The sequence below is a fragment of the Mytilus galloprovincialis genome, chromosome 12, assembly GCF_965363235.1.
Source record: "Mytilus galloprovincialis chromosome 12, xbMytGall1.hap1.1, whole genome shotgun sequence".
Taxonomy (NCBI): domain Eukaryota; kingdom Metazoa; phylum Mollusca; class Bivalvia; order Mytilida; family Mytilidae; genus Mytilus; species Mytilus galloprovincialis.
In genome coordinates this window covers 50,942,676-50,958,891 of record NC_134849.1, presented here as the reverse complement: position 1 = coordinate 50,958,891, position 16,216 = coordinate 50,942,676, and the positions used below count along the sequence as shown (strand labels likewise).

Sequence of the window (16,216 nt, the reverse complement as noted above, 5' to 3'; positions counted from 1 at the left end):
AATGATTTCGTCTGGTATTTTCCTTCACGGCTTATTAAAACCATGGGTTAAGAGCTAAAAGTATTGTACGAATGCTTGTCTATGAATGTCTATTTAATTGTAGATAGTAAGCAGTTATTTGAGTTTTGCATGTGTTTTGGAAATTTTGGATCCTCAATGCTCTTCAACTTTGTATTTGTTTGGCTTTATAAATATTTTGATACAAGCGTCACTGATGAGTCTTATGTAGACGAAACGCGCGTCTGGCGTACTAAATTATAATCCTGGTACTTATGATAACTATTGGGTTGCTGTCTTGTCTCCTTGAAATTGGGTTCACTGTGTATTATTTTTTAAATATAAAAAATAACAACAATAATAATGATTAAAAAAATTAGCGAATACTTACAATGTCTTTTAAACTTTTTCATAATTTCCTGGTTATGACATTTACGATGTGGCTATGTGTTATAACCAGCATTTTCTTCATGTAACCTTTTGATATATTTTAAAGCTACATCTGATTTCTTGAGATTGTTAAGTTTTGACAAAGATAAATGTCAAGAATTTTAAAAAGTAAACGAAGCTCGTAGATTTCAGATGTATCAACGTGTGGTAGTTCTGTAACCGTTTGATACGGTGCTTTTTGTCCGCAATTCGCTTTTTGTCCGCTTTTGCTTTTTGTCCGATAATTTTGCTTTTTGTCCGAAACTTTTGCTTTTTGTCCGTTTTGCCTTTTGTCCGATTATTTTGCTTTTTGTCCGAAACTTTTGCTTTTTTTCCGTTGCTTTTTGTCCGTTTTGCCTTTTGTCCGATTATTTTGCTTTTTGTCCGTTGCTTTTTGTCCGTTGCTTTTTGTCCGATAATTTTGCTTTATGTCCGATATAAAATGTGTATATTTTTGGCAGGTTTCATTTTGAACTTCAAAATACCATGTCCTTTTAGGAATTAAATACAGACCATACTCACATTATAAATGATTTGTACATGAAATTTCATAGATATAGGAAGATGTGGTGTGAGTGCCAATGAGACAACTCTCCATACAAATAACAATTTAAAAAGTAAACCATTATAGGTTAAAGTACGGCCTTCAACACGGAGCCTTGGCTCACACCGAACAACAAGCTATAAAGGGCCCCAAAATTACTAGTGTAAAACCATTCAAACGGGAAAACCAACGGTCTAATCTATATAAACAAAACGAGAAACGAGAAACACGTATATATTATATAAACAAACGACAACTACTGTACATCAGATTCCTGACTTAGGACAGGTGCAAACATTTGCAGCGGGATTAAACGTTTTAATGGATCCAAACCTTCTCCCTTTTTCTGAAACAATAGCATAACATCACAACAAAGAAAAACATACGATAAAATATCAATTGGCAGACTTAACTCAATCAAAAAACGTATGATTAAACAATGAACGAATAAATTTGATCTGCGATATCTGAATACAAATGCACAGTTAATTAAATATTAGAGACAAACATTCATGACCAAAAAGCTAACAAACAAATTCAAACACAGGACATGACTGAGAAATATTTAACCAATCAATGTTCACTTTAGAAAAAAACCGGTTTTTTATAATCTTGAAGTTTATACAAATGTTGTAAGAATAAGTGAAAAATTGAAGATATTACAAATAATCAAAGCTGGTGTACAGACAAGATCCATATAAGTAAAAAATTACAAAAAAGCATTATAAACAGTATCAACAGGTCGAATTAACAAGAAAATACGATTTGAGAGTACTCGCAGTTACTGACAGCTAGTTAAAAGCCAAAACCAATTAATAATAAAAAATCATGCATCAAAGACTAAAATCGACTAAAACACATCACAGGGTTTAAGTATTTTAACGTCATTAATAGTCAAAGAAGACATGACTTGTGCAATGCCAAAAATAAATGTATCGACAGGTAGTAGTATAGTGAAGAGCGACTTCTATAGAAATAAAAGTTAACGTGTCTGTGTCTCTATACATCTCGCCTCAAAAGATAACGAAATTTAGTTATGTTTTAATTTGCTAATGACAATATCAATATAAGTGCCAATGTGAACTATATTCAGAGATCTTATTACAATATTGGTACGATAACCCTTACTTATAAGTTTGTTTAAAGGTTCGATGAGTTTACAAGGATCACATAGTGATTTCCTCGCTTTAAGTACAATATTACCATAAAATTTAGGATGTGAAATACCATTTTTAATAAGCTTTCTACAGGTATAGCCAAATTTACTAATTAAATTTTTGTATCTATGAAAGAATTTAGTAAAAGTTTTAAGTAATTTATGGTATCGAAATCCCTGACACAACAATTTACCAGTGATGCATTGATTACGTTCGTTAAAATCTATGACATCAGAACACACACGGGCAAACCGAACGAGTTGCGATATATAAACACCGTATGATGGAGCCAAAGGCACATCGCCGTCTAAAAAAGGAAAATTAACAATAGGAAATGAAAAATCGTCTCTTTTGTCGTAAATTTTAGTGTGAAGTTTCCCGTTTGAAATTGAAATGTCTAAATCTAGAAAAGGACAACTGCTGCTGTTTATGTTAGATTTAGTTAAAGTAAGTTCGTTTGGGTAAATTTCTGAAGTATATTTACAGAACTCTGGATTATTCAACGAAAAAATATCATCCAGATAACGGTAGGTATTTTTGAATGTATCAATCAAATGTAACAATGATGGGTCTTTACTGAGTTTGGTCATATACTGAGATTCATAGCAATATAGAAATAAATCTGCTATTAAAGGGGCACAGTTGGTGCCCATAGGAATACCTACTACCTGACGATACACTTTATCGCCGAAACGTACACAATATATCGCATTACCTCTAAAATGGCTCGAAGCACTAATATCCTAGACCCGTAGGTGTTGGTCAACAGAGGGCAAGGGGAATACTCTTGTATATCCCTAAGTCTAAAAAACAACTATTGAAAGCTGGCTAAACTAAGACATACTCCAGGTAGGCCATTATACCAGAAGAAGAGGTAGTCAAACCCTTATAAATGGCTTATAGCACTTATGTCCTGGATCTACACGAGTTTATCAGCAACGAATTAAAAGGGGCATGAGTTTCGCCGGTATATCACGAAGTAAAAATAAACCTCATTATTGCCAGCTCTTCAAACTAAGAGATTCTCCACGTTGGCCATTATACCAGAGGTATAGGTAGGCAGTGCCTCTTAAATGGTCCATGGGCCATGGCACTTATGTCCTCGACCCGTACGAGTTGGTCAGAAGAGGGTAAGGGGAATACTCTAGTATACCACACAGTCCACCAAAAATAGTGACGGCTGCCCAAACTAAGACATTTTTAGGTGCGCCCTTATACTAGATGTTGGAGTAGTCATTCTCTTAAAAATGGCTCATAGCACTTATGCTATAGACCCGAACGAGTTTGTCAACAATGAGTTAAAAGGAGGATGAATTAGCCCGGTATATAACGAAGTTGAAATAAACTGTTGCCCGCTGGCTAAACTGAGAAATTATCCACGCGGGCCATAATATGAGAGGTAGAGGAAGGGATTGCCTCTATAAAATGACCATGAGCACGTATGACCTAGACCCGTACGAGTTAGTCAGCAAAGTGTAAGGTTGGTACCCTAGTATATAATAAAGTCGAACTAAACTATTGCTGGATGGCTAAGAGATTCTCCGCGTGGGCCATGATACCAGAGGTAGAGGTTGTCATTGCCTCTAAAATGGCCTAAATCACTTATTCCCTAGAGAAGTACGCGGTATCATCAAAGGGTTTAAAAGGGAGTTGGAACCTCTGTTTACAAAGAAGTCGAAATAAATTATTGCCGGCTTGCTTAAGCACGAGATTCTCCAAGTTGGCCATTAATCCTAGGTTAAATGTGTGCATTGCCTTTTAAATGGCTGATAAAACTAACGCCCTAGACCTGTACGAGTTTGTCAGCAAAAGGTTAAAGGGGGGATGCGATGCCTCTTTTTACAACGAAAATATAAATTAAGCCGACTGGCCTAACTAAGAGATTCTATACGCGGGGTATTATATCAGAGGATGAGGTAGGCATTACCTCTAACATAGCCATAACACGTATGTACCAGACCCGTGTAAGTTAATCAGCAAAGGGTAAGGGGGTACCTAAGTATATCACAAAGTCGAAATAAACTATTGCTGGCTGGCTAAACGAAGAGATTCCCCACATGGGCCATGATACCAGAGGTAGAAGTGGCCATAGCCTAAAAAATGGCCACTTATGCCGTAGACCCGTACCAGTGCTTCAGCAAAGTGTTAAAAGGGGGAGGTGGTATATATGTTTACAACGAAGTCGAAATGAATTATTGCCGGCTGGCCAAACAAAGAAATTCTCAACATAGGCCATTATAACAAAGGTAGTGGTGGACATTGCATCTAAAATGGCCCATACTTCTTATTCCATTGATCTGTACGAGTTTGTCAGCAAAGGGTAAGGAGGGTACCCTGGTATATAACAAAGTCGAAATAAACTATTGCCGGATGGCCAAAAATAAAAGATGATCCACGTTTATCATGATACCAGAGGTAGAGGTGGGCCTTGCCTTTAAAATGGTTTATACCACTTATGCCAGCAAAAGGAAAGGAGGGTATTCTAGTATATCGCAAAGTCGTTATGAAATATTGCCGGCTGTTCAAACTACGAGATTCACCACATGGGCCATGCTACCAGAGGTATAGGTGGTCATTGCCTTTAAAATAGCCTATAGCACTTATATGGCATATACCCGTACGAGCTAAAATGAGGAGGTGGTACCTCTATTCACATTAAAGTCAAAATAACTGTAGCCGGTAGGCCAAACTCCGGGATTCTCTACGTGGATCATTATACCAGAGGTAGAGGTTTATTTCGACTTCGTTGTAAACAAAGGTAACACCTTTTATTTTTAAAAATAAAAATAAAAATCGTACAGGTCTTTGGAATTAGTGTTATATGCCATTTTAAAGGCAATTACCATATCTATCTCTGGTAAAATGGCCTACGTGGAGAACCTCTTAGTTTGGCCAGCCGGTAATACTTTATTTCGACTTTGTTGTAAACAGAGGTACCATCTCCCCCTTTTGATTCATTATTGTCAAACTCGTACGGGTCATGGGCATAAGTGCTATAAGAAATTTGTATGGCAATGCCCTCCTCTATCTCTGGTAAAATGGCCTACGTGGAGAATCTTTTAGTTTGGCCAGCCGGCAATTATTAAAGTGTATTTCGACTTCGTTGCAAACAGAGGTACCACCTTACCCTTTTAATTCATTGTTGTCAAACTCGTACGGGTCTTGGGCCTAAGTGATCTGTGCCTTTTTTAAGGCAATGCCTACTTCTACCTCTGGCATCATACCCCACGTGGAGAATCTCTTGACCAGCCGGCAATTGTTTATTTCGACTTTTTTATATACCAAGGTACTTCCCTAACCCTTTGCTGACTTACTCGCTGGCTTATCCCTTATTGTAAGTAAGTAAGTTCAATAAATATAAGACTATATGCCAGGTCTTTCTGACAACCAATTACAAACAAATTGGGGTTTATCTAATGAGGCTTTTCCCAGGATGCAATTGCTCGTAGACTGTATACAGTTGACCAAATAATCCACAAATTCCGCAAAAGGATCTTTTAATTATAGGCCATGTCCATTTAGACATTAAGCAACAAAAGCCCAGGATGACCGATGCATTTGTCTTTAACATCTCCGATATTGATTCCGCGTGGCCTTCCAATTGACATGAGTGTCCATTGGTGTTCATTGTTAAACCTTTGGAGCTATATCAGTTTGTGTGGAAATTAAGAGCACGATGACCTTCCCTTGGTGATAACAACATGACCAACAACCATATCGTGTGTTACCAAAAGCCGTCAGCGATAGTCACACCGACAATTTGCTACCTTCGTGGACAAAAGCCTGGCTTTTCGCTGGATCCTAATTAACATCTAGTGTTGTCACTACCATTTGCTGTAGAGATTTAGTTGCACAACATAACAGAAACATTCTTTGTAAATACTCTATGTTGATATTTTGACATTTGGATGGTTCATATACCAATTGTAGCCGAAAAATGATAATGAAACATTTCTGTTTAATATCGATCTATTGTTGGAATTGTAAATTTTCATATTCAATTTTTGTTTCTTTAAAGATGACCATTTTAAATAAAGATTTTAATTTTTTAAAAAGCAAGTGTTAGACTTGTGCTTTTATTGCCACTCAGTTCATATAACCTGTCATTTTAGTCGAGCCTGTAACTTTTGTTGCAGAAAGCTCGACATATGAATAGTGATCCGGCGGCGGCGGCGGCGTAAGTTAACTTCTTAAAAGCTTAATATTTTAGAAAGTGGAAGAATTGGATGCTTCATACTCTGTATATAGATGCCTCATGTTACGAAGTTTCTGTCAGTCACATGTCCAATGTCCTTGACCTCATTTTCATGGTTCAGTGATCACTTGAAAAAAAAGTTCAGAATTTTTGTAATGTTGAATTCTCTCTTATTATAAGTAATAGGATAACTATATTTGGTATGTGCGTACCTTGCAAGGTTCTCATGCCCGTCAGACAGTTTTCACTTGACCTCGACTTCATTTCGTGGATCAGTGAACAAAGGTTAGAATAAGTTTTGGTGGTCAAGTCCACATCTCAGATACTATGAGCAACAGGGCTAGTATATTCGGTGTATGGAAGGACTGTAAGGTGTACATGTCCAACTGGCAGGTGTCATTTGACCTTGACCTCATTTTCACGGTTCAGTGGTTTTAGTTAAATTTTTCTGTCTTTGTCTGTTTTTCTCATACTTTATGCAATGAGTCTACAATATTTGTTGTATGGAATGATTGTAAGGTGTACATGTCTAGCGGGAAGATATCATCTGACCTTGACCTCATTTTCATGGTTCAGTGGTCAAAGTTCAGTTTTTGAGATTTGGTCTTTTTATCTAATATTATATGCCAAAGGTCACTATATTTGGTGCATGAAAATATCTTATGATCTATATATAAGTCTCCCAGGTTTTATTTGACCATGACCTCAATTTCACGGTTCATTGCACAGTGTGTTTTGGTCTGTTTTTCTTAAACTATAAGTAATAGGTCAAGTATATTTGTTATATCGAAGAATTGTTAGCTGTTCATGTCTGCCTGGTATGGTTCGTCTGACCTTTACCTCATTTTCATAATTCATTTGGTCTTTGTTTAGCTATCTTGGTTAATGTTAAGTTTATGTGGCAGTTGTAATAAATCTTTATACTTAGGGCTATCAACATAATATTAATGATGAGTAAAGTAGGCGAGACATTTCAGTGTGTGCACTCTTGTTTAAATTTGCTTATTTATCCGAGTCCTGGACTGCATTCCAGTGGCTTTCATTCGTTTACTTTTGTGTAAATTTTATACAGATCAGTATTTTTTCAAATGTTTTACCAATATTTTAGCTGCATGTAACATCTTGAACACTCAGAACAGCAAAACAAAATTTAGATTTCAGAAATAAATAGCCTTTAGTCATCAACGAATAGCCGATGATTTCAAGAGTTGTTTCCGTTAAAGGATGATTCCTTTCTTTTTGTGCAATACTTGCTCTTTCGGAGGCTCGAGGGTAATTTCAGCAAAAATTTTATCATTTTTGTTTTCATTACAAATTTTATTTATTACACTTTTAGTTATAACTTTATGAATTGGCTCAAAAATCAACCCAAAAAATCGAATGATTTTGGCCTCAGATTTATTTTTCAAATGTTTATATCACTGTAAAAGCTCCAAATTGTCTCCCTTTAGTGCAATAATGACATTTTGTTTTGGCATTAGAATTAAAATGTCTTTTTCAACTCATCGGTGACCTATAGATGTTTTTCAAATATGCTTTACGTAAACTAAACAGTTGTAAAATTAAATCGATTTCTGTAATTTAGTTCTTTTTTTATTTCGATATATATATCTCTCTATTTCTCCTATTAGTTCAACTTAAAAAAATTACCTTAACACAAATGGTTGCTTCTTTCGAGGGCAGATTGTGAGCTTAAGTGAACGATAACCCCATGTTTTTATTTGATTTTTCTATTTAGTATATGATAAAAGTTCATCTATAGAAAAACAAGCAAAATCCTACATGTATATTTAAAAAATAATGGATTAATACCCTCCAGTCCCCTTAACTACAAAAAAAAATTAAATAGAACATTACGTTTAAGTATCACCTACAGTATTTTACAACCTCCATTGGTGATACATTATATGTATTTCTGCTGTTGTTTTATATAAGTTATTGTCCTGAATAAACATCTTTATGCGTTTTTGCGTTTTTGCGTTTCAGTTTTTATTGTGAAATTTCTTCAATCAGCCAAGACAAACTTTAAATTTCGCCTTAACGATGTTTTCGCGAGAAATCCATGTATTATTATCGAATTACTACATTTAATCATTGTCTAGTGCCCTAAAATGAGATTTTCCGAGACGCTGGGTTTGAAATGGGATACCCTATTTAATTTAAACAATATTTGCAATCTTTTCAAAAAGATGCAGATGGGAATTTTCGTTCCTTATGAAAGTGTTCGCAAGGAGTTAAATTATAAACTCCTTATAGGATTATCAAAAAGCAACTATTAAGGACCCCGTTGGAATAAAGATCTTCCAAGACAACGTGTTCGAGAGTTTGAGTTTAATACATGACTTTTTAAAACTTAATGGACGGAGCAGGATTATCTTACTCTTCCAGTTAACCATACATCATCACAGTTGCATTGGTTCTTGTTGCTCAGATTTTAAATTTCAATGATTTCGTCGGAGACCACAATTATTGTCCCTTGATTTTCGTTATTAGTCCCTAGTGATAACAGTGGGTTACTTGCCAATAATTTTTATACCCCTTCCAAATTTATTTCTCCTTGTTTAATGCCTCACATTGTAAGTAGGGGGGGGGGGTGAAATTACACTGTAAATATTTTTTAGCATTCATTGGCAATCATATTACATCTTCTTTTTTATATGCTCGAAACTTTAGAATAGTTTAGAAATTTATCAAATCAAATAATCCTTGAGTGATGGTTTCGTTATTGAAATTCTAAATTGATGTTTAACCGCGCTAAATATTATATATGATAATCATACGAATAAGTTAAATTAAGAGCTCATATTGTCCCACATGAAAAGTTCTGACTGGTCCACATTATTTTATGAGGCGAAATGTTCTTATCCCTTGTTAGATTGTCTCTATGGTTTTGTTTCAGATATATAAGCCAAAATCTACATTTTATGCGATGCTCTTCTTTTAGACATTGCGGCCATCTTAATTATTGGGCGGGGTCATCGGATACTTTTTTGAAACTAAAAACCCTAAGGATGATTTTGGCCATGTTTGCTTTAATTTTGCCAGTAGTTTCAGAAGAGAAGATTTTTGTAAAAATTAATGACGACGACGAATAATGAGAAAATGAGAAAAGCTCACTTAGTCCTATGGTCCAGGTGAGCTAAAAAGCAAAACGGACAAAAAGCAACGGACAAAAAGCAAAAGTGTCGGACAAAAAGCAAAATTATCGGACAAAAAGCAAAACGGACAAAAAGCAACGGACAAAAAGCAAAAGTATCGGACAAAAAGCAAAATTATCGGACAAAAAGCAAAACGGACAAAAAGCAACGGACAAAAAGCAAAAGTATCGGACAAAAAGCAAAATAATCGGACAAAAAGCAAAAGCGGACAAAAAGCAAATCGCGGACAAAAAGCACCGTATCAACCGTTGACCATTATTAAGAGAACCATTGGTGAAGTATTACATACTTGTTGTTTGGAAATTCACAAAAATTTCTACTTGCGACCTTTTAACCCAGTAACCTTTGACCATAACCGAGCAAAGCCTTTCTTTTGTGAAATATATATAACATAGAGTTGTTTGATGACCAAAATAGTATTCAGCATCTAACTTTTACCTACCTTAATTGTATTGCAGATATTTACATTCTCATTAGTCAAAATGTTAAAATGATTCTGTATTTGTTGGCCTCTGTTATTAACGTTTATGATATCAAGGGGTTCTGGTGAGGGGACCTGTATTAGATTTTGTTTCTGTGGTAGTATAAAGAACTGAAACCGTCTATATATAAAAGGGTGAAATATGAATTGTTAAATTTGTGTTTAAACGGTTAACGCGTTGTCTTAATACATTATAGTTATTTGACAAGTGACTACACGCTTCAACGGTGTCAATAATGAAATGAAATAATAGAATAATAGAAACCATTGAAATGTTTCCATTCGATTTGATTCATTTATCTTAAACCTGAAGCACTGAACAGAAAGAGTATTGTTTTATTAAATTACATGTAGCAAAATATACCGGTCACAAAAACATGTTGGATAAACATATATCTGTGCTTTATCATATAAAACAACTGAGATGAAAGAATACAATATTCATATAGTTTGTTTAATATTCATATTCTGTGTACCAGGTTAGTTAAAATATAAAGTATAAAGTTTCAGTTATAAACCTTTTAATTGTTTACCAGACGAAAGTTGACCTTAAAAACTTTATCATATGTTTTTCAAACCTTAAACTCACTTTTATTAGTTTGGCTAAATATGTTGTAAATGATTATATATACTGAAAAATGTACGCGTATCTTAACTTTATTTTTTGACTAATTTTTCAGAGCCAAAATAATCAAATTGGCTCTAACGGTTATATTTTTAAAAAAAAATCATTTATCTATTTAGTTTGTATATTCTAATTCCTATTTCTAAAATTGTATTTGTCCAAATCACATTATAACACTGGTCAGTGTGAAGTGTGTAAGGGGAGAGCGACTGTTATATTATCTTAATACATGCTATATTGGCTGTGTGTGTGTATTTACATATAAAGCCTAGTTGGGAGGTGGTCTTGGGGCTGTAGACACAGTGCAAGCGTTGTTGCCACGATGTTTCAGATTAAGGGGTTCGAATCACCACTGAGGGAAGAATAAACATTGGCTACCGCATATTTGCAGATTTCTAGTATATAAATAAGAACTTGAAGAAGATGTGGTATATAATTTATATTAAGTTAAAGTAATTCAGAACAGATTGATATGACTCATTTTACATCATCATGATCACACTGATGAAGGCATATCTGTTATCCGAAATAGTCATAGATACTTATATTATAGATACTTATATTTGTTGTTTCCTTTTTTTGGGCTCACCTGGCCTAAAAGATCATAGTGAGCTTTTCTCATCACTTTGCATCCGTCGTCGTCCGTTAACTTTTACAAAAATCTTCTCCTCTGTAAAACCGCTCATTAGATGAAGATCTACCTGCACTGAAAGTTTCAGACGCATCAGATAGTCCGTTGTTGGGTTGTGTCCCTGAATTGGTAGTTTAAAAGAAATGTTGCATGCAGTTTTTGGTTATCTTGAATATCATAATAGATAGAGATGAACTGTAACAGCAAAATTGTTCAGCAAATTAAGATGTACAAATAAGTCATCTTGATCAAAATTGTCAATTGACCCCATAAGGGGTCATTGCCATTAATAGTAATTTTTTCATAATTTTGGTAAATTCAAAATAATGATTCGATGACACTTCCTATCACAAAGAATTGTCACCATGGCAAAAGAAAAACAAGAAGTAGAAGCTTGGCTTATATTTCTGAAACTATAGCATAAAGAACATAGCTTATATGGGTATTCATCAAGTCAAAATATATCTTTCCTGAAATTTTCAGACAAATCAGACAAACCGTTAAATGGTCGCTTTCCCTGAATTGCTAATTTAAAAAAAATTTGCAGGTTTTTTGAGGGTTTTTTTTTGTGTGTTAGTATCTTAAACATTATTATAGATATATATTAACTGTAGACAGCAAAAATATTCCGCAAAGTACCATCTACAAATATGTCAATACGACCAAATTGTCAATTGACCCCTTAAGAAGTAATTGCCATTTTTTCGTAAATTTATGTAATCTATTTCATCCTGGTATCTATGATAAGTTTAGTTACAAAAATCTCCTCCACTTTTTCAACTGTGCCAAATAGAATTAAACTTAGCCCAAATTTTCAATAGGGTATCTTGATTGAAAAATGTATCCGATGACCCTGTAATCCAACCAACATTATCGTCTTGGCTAAAAATAGAACATAGGGGTATGGTATAGAAGTTTACTGGAAAATTGTAATAAAAAACAGTTTCAAATGGTCACAACTTGAAAACTAATTTAAATAACTCTAATTTTTACATTTTTTTCCTCTGACCCCCTGCATGTAAATAACCGTGCCCTATACCTTTTTTGACAAATCGACGAGCTTACTAATAGAAACCAAGAACACTGGTTGTATTTCAGAAGCCCAGTATACTATGGTAGGCTCAAAATAATTTACAAAAATGAGCATAGAAGTCAAACTATATTCATATGTATGCTAACGGATCCACGAAAGGATACTTCAAATACAGTTTAACTTTCATAGAATTGTTTCCCTTTAGAATTAAGATCTTTTATCAACTGAAAACATTTTTACTTTTAATGTCCCTGCAGTTAATAACTTTTGTCTCTAACTATTGAAGAAAAGGCAATTGAATATGTAATGAAATTCATCGGCAAATTCATCTTTGTTAAATAAACCGCAACTGAACTCTTTTTGATTGATTTATACTAAAATTTTAATCTACCACGTTAAACATCCAGCCTATGACTACTATGTAAGACACAATAGTGTTCTGTGAAAAGTGTCCATGTGGACAGTTTTTCATTGAAATTTGGTATTTAATAATGTCCATTGCCATGTAATGGTGTCCTTCAAAAGGACTGATTTATACTGCTAACAATATGAATTAGTGTCCACTCACAGGACAAATTTTAATAGTAGTTGCTATTAAATTGTGTCCTCCAAGGGAAGTAATACAAAGGTCATTACAAAGTTTTATCATACTTGAATTTTAATTAAAATATGAAAGACTGATGAGAAATTGATCAATATACGAATGTAAACAAATACATAATGGATGGAAGTGAATATAGAGAAATTTAAGTTCTAAGAAATTCCAAAAGTTAATGACTATGAAAGAATGACAATAAGAAGGAAGTGTAAAATCAAACATGAAAAACTTTACTATATTTATTATGTCAGAGAAGAAGGCAATAGAAAATAAATAATGTCCGTTGCAAGGAAATATTGTCTCCTAAGTGGACAGCATTTTACAGCAACAGTTACGAAATATGGTCCATCTGCAGAACAAATTTTCGTAGTGAATGTCATTAAATTGTGTCCTCCAAGGAAAATAAAACTGAACAGCATCTGTTACTTATTTGAGTTTGAATTATACATGTATATAATTATTAAAAGATATAGATATGAAGATAAGGATGGTATGAATGCCAATGAGACAATGTTTATGTCAAAGTAACAATTAAGTCAAGATCGTAATTAAAGTTAAATTGCGTCCAGTAATATAAACAAGGCAATGGATATCTTTTAATACTTTAATCATATCAAAAAATATCCTGGCGGACACAATGTCCTCTGAAGAAAAGTCCACATGGACAGGCCTGGGGCCATTACATTGCAATGTAATGCATTACATTACAATTACTTTGTGATTTTTCCATTACAATTACAATTACAATTACATTTTTTCTCACATGTAATGCATTACATTACAATTACTTTGCCTGTGTAATGCATTACATTACACATTACTTTTTCAATATAAAAACAAAAAGCATTTCAAAAACAGAGGTATATGTACATACATGTATGTATACAGTGTTAGGGACATAGACTTCAAATACTGGTTAATTAATATGTCCATTGCACTTTATCATCATAAGTGGTTTAAATGTTATGCCATTAAGAGAACAGCGATAAGTTCTGTACACCTTTCTGGCAATACTTAAAAGCCTTTCTACAGGAGCTTATGTGTGGGAAATGGCTAAATACTTGATAGCTGTATTAACCAAAGAAGAAAGGCACACTGAATTTGACTTCCATTATTCCAGTGCATTGATTGAAATTTCTTCACATGGCTCAGACAAGTAGATGTCAACATCATGTACTGCACCTTACCTGTGTCTATACCCTTTGATTGAGTAGTAGGAGGCATGAAACTGAAAAAGTCACTTTTAAGTTTCTTAGGTGGTGGTAAAAAATAAATAAATTATCATATAATTTTGTTATTAACATTGATCACTTAATCATTAAGACATCATTAAGGATTTCAAAGGGATATAATAAATGTGTCATTAAAGGATTATCTTGTGAAATGCCTAAGGGTTCTGTGAGGACAAACATAAGTTGAGAAGATTTGATTGCAATAAAAACATTGTGATATTAATTAGGTGAAATAACAAAACAGACAGGACCCAAACCACAGTTTGGTTTAAAAATGTTGTTTGATATATTCAATATTTCATTGAAATACATGTAAGGTGTGTATAGAATTATGTAATTTTCATCTTCATATTTTTTTCATTGATCTATATAGTTTTGTGTGATAATTTTTTTTATAAGATTTTTCAAAGACCACCTAACACCAAAATATTCCCATATCATATTAAACAAATATCAGAAACCAAGATCAAAGACTTGATATTTTTTACAATTTTATATTTCTTACCTTAATGTGTGTTTTAAAGATTGATGTAATTTATTTAATACAGTAATTAACTGTGACAAAAATTTTATTCCATACTTTCTTTTGTTTTTGTTAATATTTTATTTTTATTATACAATATTCTTCAGTTTTACCAATTTGTAATGAAAAGTAATGTACTGTAATGGAGGCATTACATCAATTTTTAACTAAAGTAATCATTACATTACATGTAATTGTAATGCAGAAAATGTGCATTACAAATTACTTTGCATTACATCCAAAAAAAGTAATATTACAATGCATTACAATTACAAATTACCATTACCCCAGGCCTGCACATGGACAATATTATGGTAGTGAATAATGTCCATGTTCATTGACACTTTTTCACACCTGATGACATGTTTTCATAGAAAATTGTGTCCAGGACACATTTAAATAAGTAAATATTGTCAAAATGTGTCCGGTGGACATTTTTTCATGGAGAACATTATTAAATCCTGCACTGCATCTTCTGCCGAGCATATTCGACAAGGACCATATGTTTACAACACAAATAAAACCCAAAATAGGTATTTTTGTGACAGTTGGTCCACGGAACAGTGAATGCAGGTTTTACACTCTAAGTATTTTTAAAAGTCAGCTATGTAATTTGATAAACATATTGTCAAAATAGGGGATCATATTTGGGCTTTTCGGACCTACTGCTTACATCATTTTTTGTGTTTATTCAAAAGGTAATACAGTGAAATAGTTTTCTATACCAAATTCAGACTTGATTTTTTTAATATTTGAGCCTTTCAATCGTTGACAACCGTATCATAGTAAAACTGTTTTCACATTTTCAGATGCATTGCAATACTTTCCCACAAAATGTAATTCGAAGTCTATATATAAAGTTACCCAAAGTATTTAGGTTATTTTATACCACATACTTTGTCTTCTTCCCTTTTTAATTTGTATATGAAACTAAAAGAGATTTACATACGGCACTTGTATACGTCAACTAGACAGCAGACAAATGACATAAATACATAAAATCTCTCAAAAGAGGACACAGTATATATAACAATGAGCAAGTGTCTATAAAAACGTTAAGCTTTAATGTCACGAGTTTGTAAAACTTCAGAATAAATTTACAGAAGTAATCAAAGATTTGCTGTTTCACCTAAACTTCCAAATGCAAAATAAAAATCATGATATAACATATGAACACTTTGATCGTGGTTCCTGATCATAAGTTGGGATAGCAACGTGAAAATGTGACGGGCTTTAACTAGATGTTGATTTAGATTGTAGTTGAACGTTTAAAACACAATCATGACTAGTATTTCATGGGTTAACCCTGATAAAATATCAGCATTTTTTTTTTCATACACTTAAGGATACTGCATTCATAATAATGCCAATATATTTTACCATATATGTGTTAGACTAGTATTCAATTTGTCTTTGTGTATCGTATATATTGTGTATTGTAATTATAAATATGCTTGATATTTTATTGAATAAAATATTATTATAAACTCCTTAAGGTTCAAACAAAGAACTATTTCCACTTCGATTAATGAACATTCAAGTAAATGAAACTTCAAACACTGATATGACAAGGAGAGATCATGAGACATGATACGTATTTAACATGAAAATGG

The 16,216-nt window shown here is 33.4% G+C and overlaps 1 protein-coding gene across 1 annotated transcript in view; it reads left to right on the top strand.

Moving 5' to 3' along the window:
* The first annotated feature begins 10,284 nt into the window (after nucleotides 1-10,284).
* LOC143054138 (uncharacterized) overlaps nucleotides 10,285-16,216 on the top strand; it is a 58,742-nt gene continuing 52,810 nt past the window's right edge. The window contains exon 1 of the mRNA XM_076227049.1: nucleotides 10,285-10,440. Coding sequence (XP_076083164.1) covers nucleotides 10,386-10,440 — 55 coding nt within the window. The 5' untranslated portion in view covers nucleotides 10,285-10,385. The remainder of the gene's footprint in view (nucleotides 10,441-16,216) is intronic.